Genomic DNA, 23,932 nt, shown 5'->3' on the forward strand with positions numbered 1-23,932 from the left:
GCTGGAGCTCCTGGAGACTGAGGCTCTGATGGAGTTGGGCCAGCTCATCTCGGAGACCGGCGAGCTCTGCTGGGTGGACTGCGGGCTCGATCCTTTGGCCAAGAGATGAGGGAGCTGCAGACTGGACCGGAACCTTCTCCTGGTAATTCGGGGAGGATAGGGTGTCCAGCTGGAACTCCCGGAGGCTGACGAGCTGACGAATCCGGCCAAGCTCCGCCTGGAGGCTGGCGAGCTCTGTCAGCTGGGCTGTAGGCATGGTTCCTCTGCCTGCAGATGACAGAGGCACTGATTGGACCAGAGACGGGACTGCTGGTCTGACTGGGGCGGGTTCAAGCTGGTGCGGCGAGCCGGAGCTGCGGCGAGCTCGCAGCTCCGTCCCGGGACCAGGGGTGTCGGTGGAGCCCGGCATCCTTCCCAACGCCGTGGGCCAGCTCCCGGGGAGCACACATCCAGTCTGGTGCCCACGTAGCAGGAGCGGTCTAACTGCGTCCCCTGGTCCAACCTCACATCTAGCTCCGGGAGGGAGAAGGGGATCGTCGCAGCCGGGGTTCGGCGTCTGCAGTGAGACGAGCCCAGAGGAGGAGAAGCCGGTCGGAGATCAGCGGTTAAAAACTGGAGCAAACACTCCCAAGGAAGAACCTCCCCGCTGGATCCTTTACTGGGTTGGATCATTCTGTCACAAACATGCCGGTGAGCGAAGCGGAGATGAGGTGAGGATCCACACGCAGGTGAGGAAGGCAGGCAGACAGGTAGGAACGGTTTTACAATAGTTTTAATATCAAGCATGCAGGGCATAGAAACAATGATCCAACAAGAGACACAGAAATGAAGGGGTTTAAATACAAGAGGGCTGGGAGCTTGGGTGATTGGAAAACGAGAGGCGGGTGGGAGGAATTAATAGAGACACATGGCTGAACCAAATGGGGAGACAGGACAGGGTGTGACACATTTCAGATCTTATCTACATCAGATCAGTATGTGTTTGATTTAACAAGTTAATCAATATCTACACTCACAATAAGATACTTATTAATGTTAATATTTACTTCACATAAGTGTTTTTAAAACATTCTCATTCCCACAAAGAGCCAAGCTCTCGGAGGATCTGACTGAAGGCGTGACGTCTGAGAGATGTTTTGATAAAGCCTTCATTCGTGTCAAATTCTGGTTTTCCAAATCTGTCAACACAGTGATTTTAATAAAACACAAATGTTTCTGGAATTAATTCAATTTCTCGTTGACTCTCGAACCGGCCACTTCGAGAACACCAATTTTGAAGCCATCCCATCTTTTGATCTCAGGTCAAAGACTCTCTGTGACGCTGCGGCTGATACCAGACAAGTGGCTCTTCTAAGAGCCAACAAACAGACTTAGACGCAAACAACCATTCCAGCTTCCTGTTGTGACCTGGAGAGATCTCACACTAGACGTATCCTATCGGAGCTAATCTACGGGTTCCTGATACTGAGAGGTCCACTCCACAGGCAGCGTCCAGCACCACCTCTTGACCCCCTGGATCGCACGAGAATCTCCACAAAAGGGTATCGTAGATTCGACACAGATTGCGTTGGATGGTTTTTATAAACAAATCTATAGTATAACAAACATATAGCCAAATTCCTTTACAACCCAGACTCCACAAATTCTCTCAGACACTGAAGAAAGGTTCTACTAAGAACATCTAGCGTCCATTACAACATTCCACACATCACATTAAATCACTTCATATCCATCTTTCCATTCATACCTTGTCATGTGTAATAATTAGTTCAGGAAAAATAAATAAATTCATTTCTATAAACTATATACTTGACTCTGTCTGAATTAATACAAAGTGTGTTTATGGTTCGTGAATAAGAAAAGTAACTAGAATCTTCTGATTAAGCATTCAAAGATCACTCAGATTAATATTTCATATTAATATGGATTTATCCCATCTTATTGATCATTTTAATAAATATGTAGCAACCATCAACACTACATTTGAGATATTCAGATGTTTATGTCCTTGTTCTAATTTTTATTTTTGACTATTCCTGGATTCCATCATATTTCCTCCTGATGAGTCACAAAATGTTTTCAAAGATAAAATGAGATAATGAGACTAGACCTACTCTAGTAGAAAAGCAGATGAGCGAGGGAGAAACTCATCTTCCAGGATGATTGGCTGCCAAGACTACACTTCTGGCTCCCTAAAGAGGCCAGCAGCAGCTTCGCACCAACATATTTGGTTTTGATTTATCAAGTCAAGTCTTGGGTTTTAAAGCCAGAATCCAACGCCCAACTGGATGGTTCGAGGCTTTCCCTCCCTTTTATTCGCTTGGGCCGACGTCCAGCTCACGGATATAATGAATGTATTTGGAACATCTCGATAGTCTGGAGTTTATTTGTTGTGTCTTTTTTTTGATAGATAAAGCATAACATCTAATCATGGATAAACTAGCAGATTGCTTGTGCACTGAACTGGTCCTGGCACCTGGCCTGGCTCGCCATCCTATGTATGTGAATATGTAGTCTGGCATGACCTATAGAAAGAGCTCAGTTGTGGGGTGGGATCTATGGTTGTGTGTGAAACTACATGCTATTGAACAACGTTATAACCCATCAAAGCAAAAAACAAAGTGACATATTGATCTCCACAGAGGTCAGCCGATGGGGCAATTCAATTCAATTCAATTCAAGTTTATTTCTATAGCGCCAAATCACGACAAGACTCGTCTCAAGGACCTTCACATAGTAAAAATTCCAATACAGGTCAGTTCATTAAGCCAATCAGTAAAAAGTTTCTATATAAGGAACCCAGCAGGTTGCATCGAGTCACTGGGTGTGTCCGAATCCAGAGGAAGGATGCTTGTGAGGACGCATTTTGAGGTCCATGACGTCACAGCGCAGCGACGAGTACTGTCCGAATTCCAAGAATACTCATTCTCGCATCCTCAAATGCGTCCTCGCTCCACCCACATTTCGAGGATGGGTCTGATGGATCCTCACAGGAGCAAGGGTATCCCAGCATGCTTTGCGCGGGTTGCTGGACTCGACACTCACAACAATGGCGGACGGAGTGGGAGAGCAGTACAGCTTAAAATGTAAGTAAAAAAAAAATAGCGGTCAAAAAAATAAAATACGTGTTTGGGCACTTTTGGTTTGTATTTTATATAAGATCTAATACCGCAAATTGTTTCTTTCATGTAATTTAAGGCTAAAACATGCCCCACCGAAAACTAGCTTGAATGTGTAATAGGAACCCACCGTAAACTAGCTTGATCCCAGCAGGCTTTGTTAAAAAAATAGCGGTAGAAAACTAAGCTGAAAGTGGTTCTGTTTATAGACATTTTTCGTTTGTATATTTGTTTTTTTTTTTATTACATTTTAGGCAGGAATCAGCAAAAACAAGTTTCTTTCACGGGTCCCAGTTATTCCTTTTGGTGTGTGTGTGCGTGTGTGTGTGTGTCGAATTAAACTTGTCATTTGTTTTAAGGACAACGGAGCAAAGAAGCGTTTTTATTAAGCTTAGAGGTGAAGAGTGAAGCTGTTTACACACAACCACAGTAGTTCTGCTGTGAAAAATAGTTTTACATTCAGGGATTTACACAGCTGACACGTTTTAATGAAGTCAAAATAGTGTGGAGAATAGAATTTTTATCCTCTCATGTGGATAAATGTAAAAATGTGTTTGTCTTTTTGTCACCTGTGGTCTCTGATTTTCTCTGTAGGACGTCAGGTGTCCAGGGTCAGGAGAGGCTTTACCTGTTGGGTCATCCTGGGAGAAAGGCCTTCTACTGTCATCATGTTAATGTTATTTAGCTGTTTGTTTGATATTTGAACACATTTATTAAAACAAATACTAACTAAATAACTCTTTCTGGTCATTGATTTTATCACCAGTTTTATTATTACAGATGTTTTTGAACATGTTACATGAACAGAAAATGAAAAGATGGTAAGGAGACAAGATTATTTATAATAGGTTACACTTATTTACAGATCAAAACCAGTATGGACCAGTTATGTTCGGTTAAAGCAGGATTAACCTGAGTGATTCTTCCTGGATCATTTATTTAAACTGAGTGAGCAGGAAGTCTTTAACAGTGCAGCTGGATCTGCTGCAGGAGGATCCAGACGTGGATGGAGGGCTGGAGCAGACCCGTGGCTGGACGTTTCTGGTCAGAGGAACATCATGCAGAGAGAGCTTTGGGACGCTTCCTCTCACTGTCCACTCCATCGTCCATCTACAGGGACTGCTGGGCTGGCTCAGACGACGGCTGTTACATCTCTAAGATGTATTCAGAAATACGAAACGAGGAGATGGTTTATGGATCCACTAGTATAACAATTGTGACTCTTCAGCAAATAAAACCACAGTGTTGTTTTTAATAAAGGTTCTACATAAATGACTTGCCTGTTAACACTAGTGGTGGTCTGCTGGTACCTCCTGCAGGACAGAGCACCACTGACCTCCTCCACACACATCTTCCTCACACTCATCCTCCAGACCCACAACTTCACCAGCACAGAGGCAGATGTGCAGCACAGTGCATGCTGACCTGTAATAGATTAAAAAAGGTTTTTTATTGAAAAATGTAAAACAAAACAACCTGCAGTACACTGGTTCTGTTCCGTTTGAAGAACAGCAGGGAAAACTACAGAGAATTTACATTTTTAACACAGATCTAATCATTATTAGGCTTAAGTTGAATAAACAAATGCACACTGAAAACATTCCAATGCTATTTTATTAAAAAGCCTGTTTTTTAAAACGTTTTATCCTCATTTGATGTTAAATAAGAAATTCTACGGTCCAAATAAAATTAGAAAACATCCTGCTGCATTCAACATTTATAATGCATTTGGTTTATATTAATTACCTACATGATAATACTCTGTAGAAATGTGTTGTGTACGTTTAACAAGTTCATTCTGTAGCTTAAAACATACATGAAACCATCTAAAGTTAAAATGTAAGTCCTGAAAGCTTCTAGAATAAACAAAGTTACTTTACCTGAAAACGGTTGTGAACAAATGCTGCTGATGGACGTGAAGCTGCTGTAGCTCCTTAATATTCCTGCTCCATTTTCGCTAGCTTTAGCATTTTTCCTTTGTGTGTAGCTGCCGCCACGGCTGTGACGGGACCTACGGGCCACCGTAGAGGCGAAGGCTAGACTGTCCGAATTCAGAGCCGCTGGGTTCCGGTCCTAGCGGTCTAGCAAGGACCCGGCCTTGCTAGACCAGCGAGGACCCGTACTCGTAAGCATCCTTCCTCTGGATTCGGACACACCCACTGACTTGTGTCAGTGACTTTACAGCAATCCTCATACTAATCAAGCATGCAGCGACAGTGGAGAGGAAAACTCCCTTTTAACAGGAAGAAACCTCCAGAGGATCCTGGCTCAGTATAAGCAGCCATCCACCACGACTCACTGGGGATGGAGAAGACAGTGCAGACACACACACACACACACACACACACACACACACACACACACACACACACACACACACACACACACACACACACACACACACACACACACACACACACACACACACACACACACAAACATATATACCAAGTAGTGTTTATGGTTATATTGTGATTTCTTAGTAAATATTCTATTTGGTGAGAGATAAACTTTATTGTATTCATCCTAGTGAATCTATAATTTAATGGGTAAACTAGTAGTAGCACATTCAATGTCAAAGAGAGTAAAATGTTATTATCAGTAGAGGGAGAAGTGGTTAGCAGCAGTGTGCTAGCCGATGGCCCCCTCCATGAGCCCACCACAGCTCAGCAGTCTGCCATCCTCTGTGGAAGACGACAAAAATACATCATTTTTTCTAAATAATGAGCCGAACAAGCCATTCATGAGCCAACACCATCTTTGTAGTTTTTCTCCACTGCAGCTCTGGTGCAAAGCCTGCCCAATGAACATTGAGCGCCATAATTGGAAAGACAAAACTGATCAGGCCAGCGTAAACCTGCTAAGGCCACAATGGAGCGTGGCTACACCGACCTGCAGAGCTCAGTCTTTTTGCTTCTGCTGTGGCTAGACTTCTAGGCTAGCTGGTACCATCAGAGCAATGCTACTGCGTTCATTTAATGATGCAAAACCAGCTGATACGGAAGTGGTTTTCATGCTGTAATTTCACATTCAAGCTTCATAAACCACTGATTTATGTGTGTTTTCTCTATGGTTTAAAGGGCTAACGTTAACGTGTATGAACCTTTCAAACAATTCACTTTTGTGTTGGCCTTAAAATACCAGAACTAATGAAACAAGTTTTCACCACAGAAGTTTTACTTTTTACCATTTAGCCAAAACAGTTGATCATAAAAGAACCAATGCCACTGCTTTATATTTCATTTTTCTTTCTTGTGTGTGTGTGTGTGTGTGTGTGTGTGTGTGTGTGTGTGTGTGTGTGTGTGTGTAGGTGGGGGGGTTGGGTTAATGTTTCCCAAATAAATATCAACAGGATGAACTTCCTAAATGAGACACTTTAAACCTTCTTTCCTCTGAAGGTTTGCCCCGGCAGACTCCCGGTAGCTCAAGGGTTTTGTTTAATTTGAGAAGCTTCTGCACAATATGAAGCCTGAATATTATTCAAATAAAGTTCCCAGTCTCTGATGACTTGTTTTACTTAAAGCACACACTTTCTAGACAAATTTGAAGCAGCATTTTATTTTTATTTCTTTGCACAGAAAACAAGTTGAGATCACACGGCCTGCACCTCCAGGCAACAGCCCACCTTTATGGAGTCGTGCATCCAGGTGTGGTGCAGTAGTTCCCAGACACGTCAGTTAAACCCAATCACAGCCATGTCTCAGTGGTTTTGATCAGCCCAATACGCAGACCAGTTCGCAGAAATCCACACAGACTAAATCTAAATGATAAGATTTCTAAAAATAAACAGCACATGAAGGAGAATGCGATTAAATGACTGAGGAAAGCAGCAAACAGTTTCATATCGTTTGGGTCTCCAGAGAGACTCCCTGCTTATGATATTTGTTTTTCTCCATTTGCTCTGTTTTATTGTCTAACTACCCCAGGCCAAACCATCACGTTTGTCTTGCAGCAGGAGAGGTTGTTGGTGGAGTAACGCCCTGCTGCCACCTCGGTGGATTTTACATTCAGGAGCCATTTTCTCAGTCCGAAGAGGTCTCTCCTTCGTCTCACTCCTTCATTATCACAGTCCACTCCATCAGACAGTAAAGGGGTGGGGGGGTGGGTGGTTAAGAGGGAGGGAAGTGGGAAGAAGGAAAAGATGAGAGACAGAGAGGGTGAGACTGACAGACAGAGAGAGATGGGGAGGGGGGGGGGGTAGTACAGAGAGCTGTAGCTATCTGCTGAAATATTCATGTTGGTGCCAGCAGCTTTTCCATTCCCCGCTCAGCAGGGGGCTGCTGTTTGATACATCCATCGCTCCCCCCCCCCCCCCCCCCCCCCCCCCGGTGTCTCTTAACTAGTGAGGCTGGTGGAGGGTAAACGCTCTTCGGGAGACAGAAGGTCTCTCTCTGTGCCAACCTGGACAGCACATCCCCACCCACAGTCAGGGAACAACTTCTGTCATTAAAAACAAGGTTTCCACAAGTTTCAGATGATTACTGAAGATGGATGTAATCATATCTAAATCCTCTTTTAGGGATTTTCTTCTGCAGAAACTGTGAAACTCCACGTTACAGAAACGGGACCCACGTATAAAACTATGGGTCGGAATGAAACAACATTCCCACACAGAGCTCTTGTTCCAAAACCAACATTTAGCGGGATCTTTTCAAATGTTCCAGATGGTTCCTGTGCAGTTCTAGAAGAAGCTGAAGGACTCAGTCCAAGTTACTCAGGCCTGGGTCACGTGAGAGGGTTTCAGAGACTTTCAAACCACAAGAGACGTCACGTGTGGCAACAGACAATCAGTGTGGTGTGTGGCAACGAGGCGAAAACCACTACACCAGTTTCACACAAGAACATTCCCAGTTTAGACCGGAAACCTCAGACAAACCTCTCAGGATCAAGTGTGAATTTGGAGTAAACAAACATGGCGGAGGGGTGTGCCACCTCCCGGTCTGATTCAACAGAAAAGACAAGCCAATGTGTTGAATATCCCTGATTCATGATGGGAGTGGTCCCGACATGCCTCCAGAGGACCAGTAATCTGGAGTGTTCTTAAGCTGGTCAAAGGGGGAGGAACAGGTGAATTATCTTGATGCGTGAACCAGATCTCACAAGAGGACAGAAATGATTTGTTTATTGTGTCACATTTTAAAATATTCTTATTTTCATTCACTATTTATATTAAAGGTAGGACATTTTATTCTTTTTCCCTGGTTGGAAAGATCATTTTTTTGTTTTTCAGCTGACTGGGTGCCAAGCCCATGTGCACCAAGTGTAGTAGTGCTCCTCTTCAGGGATCCAAACAGCCAGATGTGGGGCTACTAAAAGTGTTTGTATTAAAACACTGACCTTGGGCTCTAAACATCTAAAACTGGTGTGAAAGTTAGAAACTGAGTGACTGGGAAGTTTGTTAGCTGCATTTAGCATCAGCGGCTAAAGAACCAGCAAAAAGACCAAAAAAAAAAAAAAAGATGCTGGCTCTCCACATTAGCTCATGAACTATTCACCCTCTGTCCTTCAGGCAACAGGCTGAGAAACAGAATCTCCCCCAAGACCTCTGACCCTTGATCCGTCATAGTTACCAGGCTGATTCATTTGAGTCTCATGTTTCTGATGAGAACATTTTAGCTTTTCAGTTAGCTTAGCGAGCTATGAATGTGCGTTCATTTTCCTTTTTAATGGAGGGCGTTTCCCATTATTTACAGGCATAAATAGATGTTGTTGGATTTTGTGCAGCAATAGGATGCATGTTGAATTTGCACCAAACTAATGATGACTAAAAATTAGTTCACAAGATTATTTACTGGATTATCAAAAATAGCCAAGTTTGTGTTTTAGTTTTGTTCAAAACAATAGATCAAAAGTCTTATGCTTGACTTTTAAACACAATCAAAGAAAACGTTTGTTATTTCACTTAAAATCTATTTAAGGTATTATCAGAATATAAAATAGTCGAAACATAAAAAGCTGCTTTTTACTCAAATATCACAGGACATAAAACTAAAATGTGTTTTAGGCATCATTCACTCTGGTTTATTCTCAGAGGTAATCAACTTTGGGTCAAAAAGGCGACACCAGTCACTTCTTCCTCTCTGGGAATTTCTAATTAGGACCATGAATTTATTTATTTTTGTGCAGTTCTCCCTCCTCAAATTGCTGCTGGCAAGTTTTAGTATCACATGATAATTATTTATTGGAGAATTACTGTCAGAACATGTCAAATAAACAAGCACGGGCAGAAAACCAGTAGAGAAGAACCCTGGTGTCGACCGACGCAGTCTTCTAGTTTTTTTAGAAATGTGAGGCGGTTGTAGAGCCAGCAGCGCCGGCCTCGCCACAGATCCATGACAACAAAAAACAGCAGGTTTAGTTTAAGAGAGGGAGGCTTCAGCAAACACGGCATCATTTCATTTAGATCTGATGGTTAAACAGGGAGGGGCTGCCTCTGTGGTTACTGTGTGTGTGTGTGTGTGTGTGTGTGTGTGTGTGTGTGTGTGTGTGTGTGTGTTTGAGCCTGTGTTAAAAATATCTTTGCCACAGCGGGAAGATGCAGTGGCCAATTACAGTGCAGCATCTTGGCTAGTGCATGTATATTCGTGTGTGTATACGTGCATGCATGGGTGTGTGTGTGCATGCGTGTGCATTTGTGTGTGTGATTGCGTGCATGTGGGTGTGTGTAAATGTGTGTGTGATTGCGTGCATGTGTGTGTGTGTGTGTGTGGAGGTTCAGTTGGAGTTCAGTCACATCTGAGCTTGTAGAACCTCGGTGAATGCTGCAGTGTGTGTTTAGCGACAATGGGGCTTTTTGTCAGAGCAGCAGAACCTGAACACACCCCTCGAGGACGACGTCAGGGCTGAGGACAATTAGAGGGAGGAAGGTGGGTACATATGGAAAAGGAAATGGAGACAATGTAAAGAAAGGGAATCAGGGAGAAGGAAAGTAAATAAAGCCCCCGTTGTTTCCAGCAGAGATGATCTCTCCACACCCTTTTAGAAGCTGAAGCCCGGCCTCAGCAGCACGACTCTGTGGGACGTTGTTACGTAATTCCCTTTAGTGTAGATGTTCATGTATTCATCAGCCCTTGAATAAATATGGTGCACCTTCTGCACTGTTACTGCTCACCATTTAACTTAGTTTTTTTTCTCTTATTAAACTTGTTTTGCACAAATACAAAATAAAAAATGCTTTCCGATCCTGATCCTTCCTGCATTTGTTCTTATAAATAACAGAGTCTCGTGTCCCACGGCTCCTGCAAAGGAAGTTAAACTTGTTGTTGTTTGGTTACAGAATGTCACAGATAAGTTCAGAGAAAGCTGCTGTGATGCTTCGGAGGATGCTGCACGTGCCCAGCAGGGATGAGTTAGTCCATCATCATGAACCATAATGCAAGGTTCAAAACATTAATGTCTGCAGCAGAAAGCAGCTCAGCGTGAGTGGTGAGGTTGCTTTTGTTTACACTTTGGTAGAAATCTCTGGTTTGCCCCTGAAATCTTGTCTTAACCCCTTCAGTCTTCCTCACCAAGAAAAAAAAAGTGTCTTTTTGAATTGGGGCAACAAGAGCTATAGTTTAATGTAAACAAATAATATTAAGACATGTTTGAAGAAAAGGCCTAATGTTGCATTACCTTAATATTACAATTATTATTCCATTAATATTATTTGTTTACATTAAACTAAAGCTCTTGTTGCCCCAATTCAAAAAGAGACTTTTACAGTTCATTTACAGCTTGAATGAGATTAAAGGACTTGAGAAGAGCTCTAATGGTGACCAGACGGGTAAAGGGCTACAGCTGCTACAAGAGAGCCTCCATCCATCAGAGGCCACAACACATGCAGTCATACACAATAATTAAAATTATAATGGCCACAGCCACATTTAGCTTTTAGTTATCAAAGTTTCTCTCTAAGTGGAGGCAGGTCTGAGGCACAAACACCTCTGAGCGGGGAGTAAGCATTCAGGAAACAAATCGGGCTGGCTCTGTCTGCGCCATGACTAAAGCAACAAAAGAATAAATGAGTGAAAACAGCAGTTTGCACTCCCACCATGCAGGCAATTAACCAGCTCAGAGAGTGTTGTTGTCTTTTGTCCCTGCAGAAAACAGGTGAACAAGCGGTCCATGTCCATCTACTGCCCTCTTGTGGTGAACAGCTGTCAGTGTTGTAACGACTGCATCGTGGCCTCCTTCCACTTCAGAGAAATGGTATAATTTATGCATCAGATCTCTAATAATGGTAAATGGCCTGTATTTGATGTAGCGCCTTCTAGAGTCCTGGAACCCCCCAAGGCGCTTTACAACACAATCAGTCATTCACCCATTCACACACACATTCACACACTGGTGGGGATGAGCTACGATGTAGCCACAGCTGCCCTGGGGCGCACTGACAGAGGCGAGGCTGCCGAGCACTGGCGCCACCGGTCCCTCCGACCACCACCAGCAGGCAATGTGGGTTAAGTGTCTTGCCCAAGGACACAACGACAGCGACAGACTGAGCGGGTCTCGAACCTGCGACCTTCCGATTGCGAGGCGAGCACTTATTCCTCTAGCAGTGAAATCATCACTTCCTGTTTACTCAGGAAGCACTTGTAACTCAGTGAGCTCTGTGTCTTTTAGATGCAACAGTTTTAGACTTAAACAGTGAACCAAAATCACCATCTTTTCACCTCCCCTTGTTTTCAAGCAAGAAGATCATTTTAAGTTTAAATGATCAGCTAATAAAAGTTTCTAACAGGCTCAACTGTTTTACAGTCAGATCTGAAAAGTATCTAAACAGATGAATTCCTCTGTTTTTCCATTATTTTTGACACGTTTTACCTCTGTGAGAAATGTGGGATGAAAGCATTCATGAGAGAGGAATAGGTACATTAATCCTACAGGTTCCACTTTAGATGTTATAAATCTTCATGTCTGTCTTCAGCCATTGTTTTATATTTGGGTCAGATGCTTGTTTATGCTGTTGCTCCTTAGATTATGCATACTCGCTGGATTCCGGTGCAGGGACATGACTTCCTGTGCTGCAGAACAGCCCCTGTGGACACCACACACACACACACACACACACACACACACACACACACACACACACACACACACACACACACACACACACACACACACACACACACACACACACACACACACACACACACACACACACACACACACACACACACACACACACACACACACACACACAGGCTCCTCTCACTGTCCCTGCATCATGGATGGCCCAGCTGTGGTGTCGACCCACAGGGGACCTTCACTGCCATTCTACAACACCTCCACCTCCACCTCCACCCTGGCCTTCGACCAGCACTTCTCCTCGACGGCCAGAGGAAGACTCCTATGAAAATAGGATAAACACCAAGTTAATGGAGTTTTCCTCCTCTCTCTCCCTCATTGTCTCTCTTCCTTCCCAAATCGGCTAAAGGGAAAACGTGCGGACAGCCTTTGACTGGACGCCGTCTGGCTGGCAGACTTAAAAAGCAGGATTTTCTGTTTGCAGAGTGACATGAACACATGTTTGCACATGCTATTTTGTTTGAGACAAGGTGAAGATCACACTGCATGAAAACACTATGCTGGTATCACTCAGAACCTTCCTGAGGTGTGACACATCAACAGAGACCCAGCACCACTTTGACTGGGTTTTACGCGTGGCTCATGGCTCTAGGAGTAATTTCAGCCTCTCTTCTCTCCAGTTGTGTGGGATGCTGGTCGGGATCCTGGTTGGAGGCACGGACTATTTCCACCTCGCTGCCCTCCACTTGGTGATGTTTGCTTCCGTCCTGTTCTGGATTTTGACCATGTGCCTGTTTGTGGTTTATCTTACAGGGGTCCACAACAGGATGACGGCCATCTAATGTTGCACCCTGGTGACACACACAGACACACACACACACACACACACACACGCACGCACGCACGCACGCACGCACACACACACACACACACACACACACACACACACACACACACACACGCACGCACGCACGCACGCACGCACGCACGCACACACACACACACACACACACACACACACACACACACCACAGCTGGTTCTTTTAGTGACTTTGGGTTGTGAAAGCATGCAGCTGCACTCCTGACACAAAAAGGTCACATGTGATAATTACGACATTTAAAGTCAGAATGAGGAGTTTGTAACTGAGATAAGACGTGGTTAGAAATAACAACTGTTTTTGTGGAAGGAATGGGCTTCAATATAAAGTTTCACATTATTTATTTACCCTTTTGTGTAACGGTGACATTTGTGCTATTGTCTCTTACTCTCTGTGTTTTAACTGCAGCGCCGCGGCCTTGTATCTGCTGACAGCCGTGATAAACGCTCTGACCATCAACTGGGCCGTTAGAGGGCGCCACAGCTACAACTGCTGGGCAGCATCAGCTGTAAGCACACCTCCATCAGCCAGAAATCATCATGAAACAAATGCATGAATAAATCTGAGAAGGATATTTGTGTAAAGGCTTCTGTATTGCTCAGTGATCTCCAGACAATGCCGGATGTGACATTTTGGTCCCAACAATCACACTGAAGAATGTTAAATCTGATTAAAAGAGACAATGATAAAAAAAACAAAGCAGCTAAAATAAAGTTGTTCTTCATTTCCCCACAACTATTTGAATGTTTTATGATATTAATGAGCAAAGTAGCTTTTGCCAGTATTTCTTTTAACTTTATTGAGTTAATCTGAAAAGCACATTGTTGATGTTTCACGACCAAAAACTGATCCCAACACACCCCTTGATTCTTACTAGCTAATGTGATTTTTGTCACTTTATTTTTTTAAATAAAATTCTTAAAACAATTTAAAACCCAGTCATTGGTGTAGACAGAATTCTAAATAAAAAAAACACTGGGCTCTATCTGGTGGGCCAATCACATTGCTCTATCAGTTTGGTGGGCCAATCACAGAGCTCTGTCTGGTGGGCCAATCACAGAGCTCTATCTGGTGGGCCAATCACAGCGCTCTCTCGGTTTGGTGGGCCAATCACAGAGCTCTGTCTGGAGGGCCAATCACAGAGCTCTATCTGGTGGGCCAATCACAGCACTCTATTGGTTTGGTGGGCCAATCACAGGGCTCTATCTGGTGGGCCAATCACAGCGCTCTATTGGTTTGGTGGGCCAATCACAGGGCTCTATCTGGTGGGCCAATCACATTGCTCTATCGGTTTGGTGGGCCAATCACAGAGCTCCCTCTGGTGGGTCATATCATGTCATGATGTCATGTCATAATGTCAAGATGTCATGTCATGACATGTTGTCATGATGTCATGTCATGTCATGATTTCATGTCATGTCATGATGACATCAGTGTTTTTCAGTTAGAATTCAGTGTTTTTATATGGATTTTGGTGTTTTTTATTTAGAATTCAGTGTTTTCTATTTAGACTTCAGTGTTTTCATATAGAATTCAGTGTTTTTTATTTAGTATTCAGTGTTTTTTATTTAGAATTCAGTGTTTTTATATAGATTTTGGTGTTTTTTATTTAGAATTCAGTGTTTTTTATTTAGAATTCAGTGTTTTCTATTTAGAATTCAGTGTTTTTATATAGAATTCAGTGTTTTTCATTTAGTATTCAGTGTATTTTATTTAGAATTCATTGTTTTAAATCTAGAATTCAGTGTTTTTAATTTAGAATTTGGTGTTTCTTATTTAGGGGTCCACAACAGGATGACGGCCATCTCCTGGAGCACCCTAACACACACACACACACACACACACACACCACAGCTGGTTCTTTTAGTGACTTTGGGTTGTGAAAGCATGCAGCTGCACTCCTGACACAAAAAGGTCACATGTGATAATTATGACATTTAAAGTCAGAATGAGGAGTTTGTAACTGAGATAAGACGTGGTTAGAAATAACAACTGTTTTTGTGGAAGGAATGGGCTTCCATATAAAGTTTCACATTATTTATTTGCCCTTTTGTGTAACGGTGACGTTTGTGCTATTGTCTCTTAGTCTCTGTGTTTTAACTGCAGCGCCGCGGCCTTGTATCTGCTGACAGCCGTGATAAACGCTCTGACCGTCAACTGGGACGTTAGAGGGCGCCACAGCTACAACTGCTGGGCAGCATCAGCTGTAAGCACACCTCCATCAGCCAGAAATCATCATGAAACAAATTCATGAATAAATCTGAGAAGGATATTTGTGTAAAGGCTTCTGTATTGCTCAGTGATCTCCAGACAACGCCAGATGTGACTTTTTGGCCCCAACAATCACACTGAAGAATGTTAAATCTGATTAAAAGAGACAATCATGAAAAAACAAAGCAGCTAAAATATAGTTGTTCTTCATTTCCCCACAACAATTGGAATGTTTTATGATATTAATGAGCAAAATAGCTTTTGCCAGTATTTCTTTTAACTTTAGTGAGTTAATCTGAAAAGCACATTGTTGATGTTTCATGACCCAAAACTGATCTCAACATCAGGAACCCCTTGATTCTTACTAGCTAATGTGATTTTTGTCACTTTATTTTTTTTTAATAAAATTCTTAAAACAATTTAAAACCCAGTCATTAGTGTAGACAGAATTCTGAATAAAAAAAACACTGATTTCTAAATAAAAAGCACGGAATTCTAAATAAAAAGCACTGAATTCTAAATAAAAAAAACACCAAATTCTAAATAAAAAAAACCCTGAATTCTCCGTAAAAAACAATGAATTCTAAATAAAAAACACTGAATTTCTAAAAAAAACCACTGAAATCTAAATAAGAAAACACAGAATTCTAAATAAAAAACACTGAATTCTAAATAAAAACACTGAATTGTAAATAAAAACACAAAATTCTAAATAAAAACACTGATTTCTGAATAAAAAACACTGAATTCTAAATAAAAACACTGAATTCTGAATAAAAAGCACCAAATTCTTAATAAAAAGCACTGAATTCTCAATAAAAAACACACAATTCTAAAAAAAGAACCAAATTCTAAATAAAAAACACCGAATTCTAAAAAAAAAATCACTGAATTCTAAATAAAAAACACTGAATTCTAAACAAAAATAACACAATTCTAAAAAAAGCACCAAATACATCAAGTCATGATGTCCTTATGTCATATCATGTCATGATGTCATATCATGATATGATATGGGCCAATCACAGCGCTCTATTGGTTTGGTGGGCCAATCACAGAGCTCTGTCTGGTGGGCCAATCACAGAGCTCTATCTGGTGGGCCAATCACAGCGCTCTATTGGTTTGGTGGGCCAATCACAGAGCTCTATCTGGTGGGCCAATCACAGCGCTCTCTCGGTTTGGTGGGCCAATGACAGAGCTCTGTCTGGTGGGCCAATCACAGAGCTCTATCTGATGGACCAATCACAGCACTCTATTGGTTTGGTGGGCCAATCACAGGGCTCTATCTGGTGGGCCAATCACAGCGCTCTATTGGTTTGGTGGGCCAATCACAGGGCTCTATCTGGTGGGCCAATCACATTGCTCTATCGGTTTGGTGGGCCAATCACAGAGCTCTGTCTGGTGGGTCATATCATGTCATGATGTCATGTCATAATGTCAAGATGTCATGTCATGACATGTTGTCATGATGTCATGTCATGTCATGATGACATCAGTGTTTTTCAGTTAGAATTCAGTGTTTTTTATTTAGAAATCAGTGTTTTTATATAGATTTTGGTTTTTTTTATTTAGAATTCGGTGTTTTTTATTTAGAATTCAGTGTTTTCTATTTAGAATTCAGTGTTTTTATATAGAATTCAGTGTTTTTTACTTAGTATTCAGTGTTTTTTATTTAGAATTCATTGTTTTAATTTTAGAATTCAGTGTTTTTAATTTAGAATTTGGTGTTTCTTATTTAGGGGTCCACAACAGGATGACGGCCATCTCCTGGAGCCAGTGGCGGAGCTTGATATGTGCAACATGTGCGGCCGAACAGGGCGGCAGTCTGGAGGGGGCGGCATTTAATTTCTTTTTTATTTTTTATTTATTTTATTTTTTTTATTTTTTTCTTCCATCAACCGATACATCAACAAAACATAGAAATCACATGTTCTTCATAATAATAATAGTGATGAGTGATGATAATAATAATATTTCTGTAATAAAAGCACAACAAAGTCATTGTTTGCGTTTATATTGGGATTTTATTGCGCCCCCTTGTGTCCGCCGCGCCTCTGTAGTGCGCTCTATAGCGCCCTTCTTCAGGTGGGGGGCGGAGGGATCTCGGAGAGTGATGATGGAGGGATACAGGTACCGTTTCACATATCACCGCTCACAAACATAATGGAGAAGAAGCGGTCCAAGCCATCTGGTGCCCAATTTCGGAAAAAAAGAAAAGAAGAGGAGGAGAAACGAGGAAAAGATGCAGGTATGCATCTCTTTATTATTTAGTTGGTATTTTTCCCGCCTGTCCCCCAACTTATTGATTAACTAACCTCTCTAATCTGAACGTTTTGCATGGTGCTATGATGATCCCTTCAAATGTCTTTTGCTAGCTTCTTACGTTGCATGTATTTAGAACTACTTCCAACCGCTAGCTTTTTCTTTGTCAAATGAGCTTTTATGAAAAGCTAAGAGTGGGAAAACCGAAAGGCTGATTACCAAACTCTATCAAATTAAAATGAGTCTTTGAGAATTTTGCTGAAATACATTGACGGCGGGCAGCAGGTCTCGCGCCGGCGCCATTCGCCTTTCTTTTTAGACTCGGGAAATGAGCTACGTATTATTTACCCCACGAAAAACGGAGCGGCAGCGGGCCGCTGCAGGTGCCCTGCTAGTAAGATCCTGTGTATACTGTAAACTGCCATAACATAAAAACTATAATAGCTAGAGTGGTCTTTTTTTAGCTGAAAGTTGAGACTGTCTCGCCTTTCAGCACTGTACAAGTCGATGATGTCATCGTGTTGCGTTGTGTGCTGCACACCGCGGCTATGTTAACTCACAGTGACCTTGAAGCAGCGCTGGAGAGTTGAAGAATTTAACCAGTTAAAATGGATTCATGGATATTTAATCAATAGTTGTGGCTCCTCTGGTCATTTAGTTCTTTGTGTGCCGGAGACATTTGCTGAATAAGGAAATAAAAACTTAAAATGACAAAAAAATTAGGGAAAAACACTTGTTTTGTATTTTATCAATTATTAATGATTAATAGATTGTTGGTGTTTTAACTTTTGGTAAAGGAAAACACACAATTTCCAGGCAGCCCCAGTCTGGAGAAGTGATGGTGACATCAGCCGTTAAAAATAAATAATACTCTGAGGTTTTTATGAATAATTTGTACATTTACTTGAGTATTTCTCTAACACCAGTACTTTTACTTGTAAATGAGTAATATTTTAGCAATGTAACGGTACTTGTACTTGAGTACAGATTTTCAGAATTCTTTCCACCACTGCTGAAACTGTAAATGCTCATTGTAACATGTTAATTAAAATGCTTAAGCAACAGACGTGACATGAAGATTGTATTGTTTGTTTTATGCAACATCAGGAGCCCTACACAGATATTTTGGGATGACATCAGCTGACACTGAGGAACAGCCATCTACCTCCACTGCTCATACCAGTAGGCCAGTATTTGAACTCGAGGAGGGACAGTCTGCTGGCACCACATCTCCCCAGGAAGATACTTTAGGTGGGTTTTGCACATGTGTGTGTGTGTGTGTGTGTCCAGTAAACATTTAGCTATAGACATTTAAATAGTATTTTCACAGAATATGGGAATTGTTCCATATAGCAATGTGGTGAGTTATGCTTCCATTTTCTGTCAATAGAGAGACCTACCAGTATATGTGAACTTGATGAGGGACAGCCAGCTGCCACGTCTCCCCAACAAGATATGTCAGGTAAGTTTTGCACAAGTGTGTGTGTGTGTGTGTGTCCTGCAAACATTAGAGAAATTTGAATGTCACATATTGTATTTTAATAGAATATGTGAAATGGTCCACATAGCAATGTGTTGAGTTACGCTTCTATTTTCTGTCAATAGAGAAGCCTGAACGATCAACCAATGAGTCCCAGTGAAGGTGATGATGAGCCTCTTTCTTCAGACCCAGCCAAGTGGCCATCACCAATTACCGACAGCATACGCACAGAGCTAGTTCGAAGAGGACCTACCAAGGTGCCAACTACTTTCATATTTCCCAGGAATGAAGGCGATGGCAGATGTTGCCATCATCACTATTTCAGTAGAACTTTGACAAGTGGTGAGAAGGTGGCCAGGAGCTGGATGTTGTATTCGGTTAGCAAATGTTGTTATATATAATACACTCCACGCAATTTGAAACAAAGTTGTAGGTGTAATTTTTTTTCTTGTGTGTGTTTGTGTGTGTGTGTGTGTGTGTGTGTGGGGGGGGGGGGGGGGGGGGGGGGGTCACGGGGGATCTCGCACAGGGCGCCATTTAGACCAGCTCCGCCTCTGCCTGGAGCACCCTAACACACACACACACACACACACACACACACACACACACACACACACACACACACACACACACACACACACCACAGCTGGTTCTTTTAGTGACTTTGGGTTGTGAAAGCATGCAGCTGCACTCCTGACACAAAAAGGTCACATGTGATAATTATGACATTTAAAGTCAGAATGAGGAGTTTGTAACTGAGATAAGACGTGGTTAGAAATAACAACTGTTTTTGTGGAAGGAATGGGCTTCCATATAAAGTTTCACATTATTTATTTGCCCTTTTGTGTAACGGTGACGTTTGTGCTATTGTCTCTTAGTCTCTGTGTTTTAACAGCAGCGCCGCAGCCTTGTATCTGCTGACAGCCGTGATAAACGCTCTGACCGTCAACTGGGCCGTTAGAGGGCGCCACAGCTACAACTGCTGGGCAGCATCAGCTGTAAGCACACCTCCATCAGCCAGAAATCATTATGAAACAAATGCATGAATAAATCTGAGAAGGATATTTGTGTAAAGGCTTCTGTATTGCTCAGTGATCTCCAGACAACGCCAGATGTGACTTTTTGGCCCCAACAATCACACCGAAGAATGTTAAATCTGATTAAAAGAGACAATGATGAAAAAACAAAGCAGCTAAAATATAGTTGTTCTTCATTTCCCCACAACAATTGGAATGTTTTATGATATTAATGAGCAAAATAGCTTTTGCCAGTATTTCTTTTAACTTTTGTGAGTTAATCTGAAAAGCACATTGTTGATGTTTCATGACCCAAAACTGATCTCAACATCAGGAACCCCTTGATTCTTACTAGCTAATGTGATTTTTGTCACTTTATTATTTTTTTAAATAAAATTCTTAAAACAATTTAAAACCCAATCATTGGTGTAGACAGAATTCTGAATAAAAAAACACTGATTTCTAAATAAAAAGCACTGAATTCTAAATAAAAAGCACTGAATTCTAAATAAAAAATACACCAAATTCTAAATTAAAAAACCCTGAATTCTCCGTAAAAAACAATGAATTCTAAATAAAAAACACTGAATTTCTAAAAAAAACCCACTGAAATCTAAATAAGAAAACACAGAATTCTAAATAAAAATCACTGAATTCTAAATAAACACACTGAATTGTAAATAAAAAACACAAAATTCTAAATAAAAACACTGATTTCTGAATAAAAAACAATGAATTCTAAATAAAAACACTGAATTCTGAATAAAAAGCACCAAATTCTTAATAAAAAGCACTGAATTCTTAATAAAAAACACACAATTCTAAAAAAAGCACCAAATTCTAAATAAAAAACACTGAATTCTAAATAAAAAAAACATAATTCTAAAAAAAGCACCAAATACATCAAGTCATGATGTCATTATGTCATATCATGTCATGATGTCATATCATGATATGATATGGGCCAATCACAGCGCTCTATTGGTTTGGTGGGCCAATCACAGAGCTCTATCTGGTGGGCCAATCACAGCGCTCTATTGGTTTGGTGGGCCAATCACAGGGCTCTATCTGGTGGGCCAATCACGTTGCTCTATCGGTTTGGTGGGCCAATCACAGAGCTCTGTCTGGTGGGCCAATCACAGAGCTCTATTTGGTGGGCCAATCACAGCGCTCTCTCGGTTTGGTGGGCCAATCACAGAGCTCTGTCTGCTGGGCCAATCACAGAGCTCTATCTGGTGGACCAATCACAGCACTCTATTGGTTTGGTGGGCCAATCACAGAGCTCTATCTGGTGGGCCAATCACAGCGCTCTATTGGTTTGGTGGGCCAATCACAGGGCTCTATCTGGTGGGTCATATCATGTCATGATGTCATGTCATAATGTCAAGATGTCATGTCATGACATGTTGTCATGATGTCATGTCATGTCATGATGACATCAGTGTTTTTCAGTTGGAATTCAGTGTTTTTTATTTAGAATTCAGTGTTTTTATATAGATTTTGGTGTTTTTTATTTAGAACTCAGTGTTTTTATTTAGAATTCAGTGTTTTCTATTTAGAATTCAGTGTTTTTATATAGAATTCAGTGTTTTTTATTTAGTATTCAGTGTTTTTTATTTAGAATTGAGTGTTTTTATATAGATTTTGGTGTTTTTTATTTAGAATTCAGTGTTTTTTATTTAGAATTCCGTGTTTTCTATTTAGAATTCAGTGTTTTTATATAGAATTCAGTGTTTTTTATTTAGTATTCAGTGTTTTTTATTTAGAATTCATTGTTTTAAATTTAGAATTCAGTGTTTTTAATTTAGAATTTGGTGTTTCTTATTTAGGGGTCCACAACAGGATGACGGCCATCTCCTGGAGCACCCTGGTAACAGACACACACACACACACACACACACACACACACACACACACACACACACACACACACACACACACACACACACACACACACACACACACACACACACACACACACACACACACACACACACACACACACACACTCACACACACACACACACACACACACACACACACACACACACACCACAGCTGGTTCTTCTAGTGACTTTGGGTTGTGAAAGCATGCAGCTGCACTCCTGACACAAAAAGGTCACATGTGATAATTACGACATTTAAAGTCAGAATGAGGAGTTTGTAACTGAGATAAGACGTGGTTAGAAATAACAACTGTTTTTGTGGAAGGAATGGGCTTCCATATAAAGTTTCACATTATTTATTTGCCCTTTTGTGTAACGGTGACGTTTGTGCTATTGTCTCTTAGTCTCTGTGTTTCAACAGCAGCGCCGCGGCCTTGTATCTGCTGACAGCCGTGATAAACGCTCTGACCATCAACTGGGCCGTTAGAGGGCGCCACAGCTACAAATGCTAGGCAGCATCAGCTGTAAGCGCACCTCCATCAGCCAGAAATCATCATGAAACAAATGCATGAATAAATCTGAGAAGGATATTTGTGTAAAGGCTTCTGTATTGTTCAGTGATCTCCAGACAACGCCAGATGTGACTTTTTGGCCCCAACAATCACACTGAAGAATGTTAAATCTGATTAAAAGAGACAATGATGAAAAAAACAAAGCAGCTAAAATATAGTTGTTCTTCATTTCCCCACAACTATTTGAATGTTTTATGATATTAATGAGCAAAGTAGCTTTTGCCAGTATTTCTTTTAACTTTAGTGAGTTAATCTGAAAAGCACATTGTTGATGTTTCATGACCCAAAACTGATCTCAACATCAGGAACCCCTTGATTCTTACTAGCTAATGTGATTTTTGTCACTTTATTTTTTTTAATAAAATTCTTAAAACAATTTAAAAACCAGTCATTGGTGTAGACAGAATTCTAAATAAAAAAACACTGATTTCTAAATAAAAAGCACTGAATTCTAAATAAAAAGCACTGAATTCTAAATAAAAATACACCAAATTCTAAATTAAAAAAACCCTGAATTCTCCATAAAAAACAATGAATTCTAAATAAAAAACACTGAATTCTAAAAAAACCACTGAATTCTAAATAAGAAAACACAGAATTCTAAATAAAAAACACTGAATTCTAAATAAAAACACTGAATTCTAAATAAAAACACTGAATTGTAAATAAAAAACACAAAATTCTAAATAAAAACACTGATTTCTGAATAAAAACACTGAATTCTAAATAAAAACACTGAATTCTGAATAAAAAGCACCAAATTCTTAATAAAAAGCACTGAATTCTCAATAAAAAACACACAATTCTAAAAAAAGCACCAAATTCTAAATAAAAAACACCGAATTCTAAAAAAAATCACTGAATTCTAAAAAAAAACACTGAATTCTAAATAAAAAACACTGAATTCTAAATAAAAAAAACACAATTCTAAAAAAAGCACCAAATACATCAAGTCATGATGTCATTATGTCATATCATATCATGATGTCATATCATGATATGATATGGGCCAATCACAGCGCTCTATTGGTTTGGTGGGCCATTCACAGAGCTCTGTCTGGTGGGCCAATCACAGAGCTCTATCTGGTGGGCCAATCACAGCGCTCTATCTGGTTTGGTGGGCCAATCACAGGGCTCTATCTGGTGGGCCAATCACATTGCTCTATCGGTTTGGTTGTCCAATCACAGAGCTCTGTCTGGTGGGCCAATCACAGAGCTCTATTTGGTGGGCCAATCACAGCGCTCTCTCAGTTTGGTGGGCCAATCACAGAGCTCTGTCTGGTGGGCCAATCACAGAGCTCTATCTGGTGGACCAATCACAGCACTCTATTGGTTTGGTGGGCCAATCACAGGGCTCTATCTGGTGGGCCAATCACAGCGCTCTATTGGTTTGGTGGGCCAATCACAGGGCTCTATCTGGTGGGCCAATCACAGCGCTCTCTCGGTTTGGTGGGCCAATCACAGAGCTCTGTCTGGTGGGCCAATCACAGAGCTCT

The 23,932-nt window shown here is 41.2% G+C and overlaps 1 protein-coding gene and 1 long non-coding RNA gene across 2 annotated transcripts; both read left to right on the forward strand.

The window, feature by feature from the left end:
- The first annotated feature begins 12,688 nt into the window (after window positions 1-12,688).
- LOC129163479 (plasmolipin-like) lies at window positions 12,689-20,036 on the forward strand. The gene is made up of 5 exons (XM_070551911.1): window positions 12,689-12,964; window positions 13,198-13,232; window positions 13,418-13,517; window positions 15,096-15,215; window positions 19,841-20,036. Exons 1-5 carry the CDS (start codon window positions 12,689-12,691, stop codon window positions 20,006-20,008), a joined length of 699 nt encoding a protein of 232 aa, XP_070408012.1. The 3' UTR covers window positions 20,009-20,036.
- On the forward strand, window positions 18,627-19,332 carry LOC139070088 (uncharacterized). The gene is made up of 3 exons (XR_011520737.1): window positions 18,627-18,733; window positions 18,873-18,944; window positions 19,088-19,332. It is a non-coding gene; the product is annotated as an uncharacterized lncRNA (long non-coding RNA).
- Window positions 20,037-23,932: the final 3,896 nt, after the last annotated feature.

Source organism: Nothobranchius furzeri, chromosome 5 (genome assembly GCF_043380555.1).
Source record: "Nothobranchius furzeri strain GRZ-AD chromosome 5, NfurGRZ-RIMD1, whole genome shotgun sequence".
In the NCBI taxonomy this organism is placed as follows: domain Eukaryota; kingdom Metazoa; phylum Chordata; class Actinopteri; order Cyprinodontiformes; family Nothobranchiidae; genus Nothobranchius; species Nothobranchius furzeri.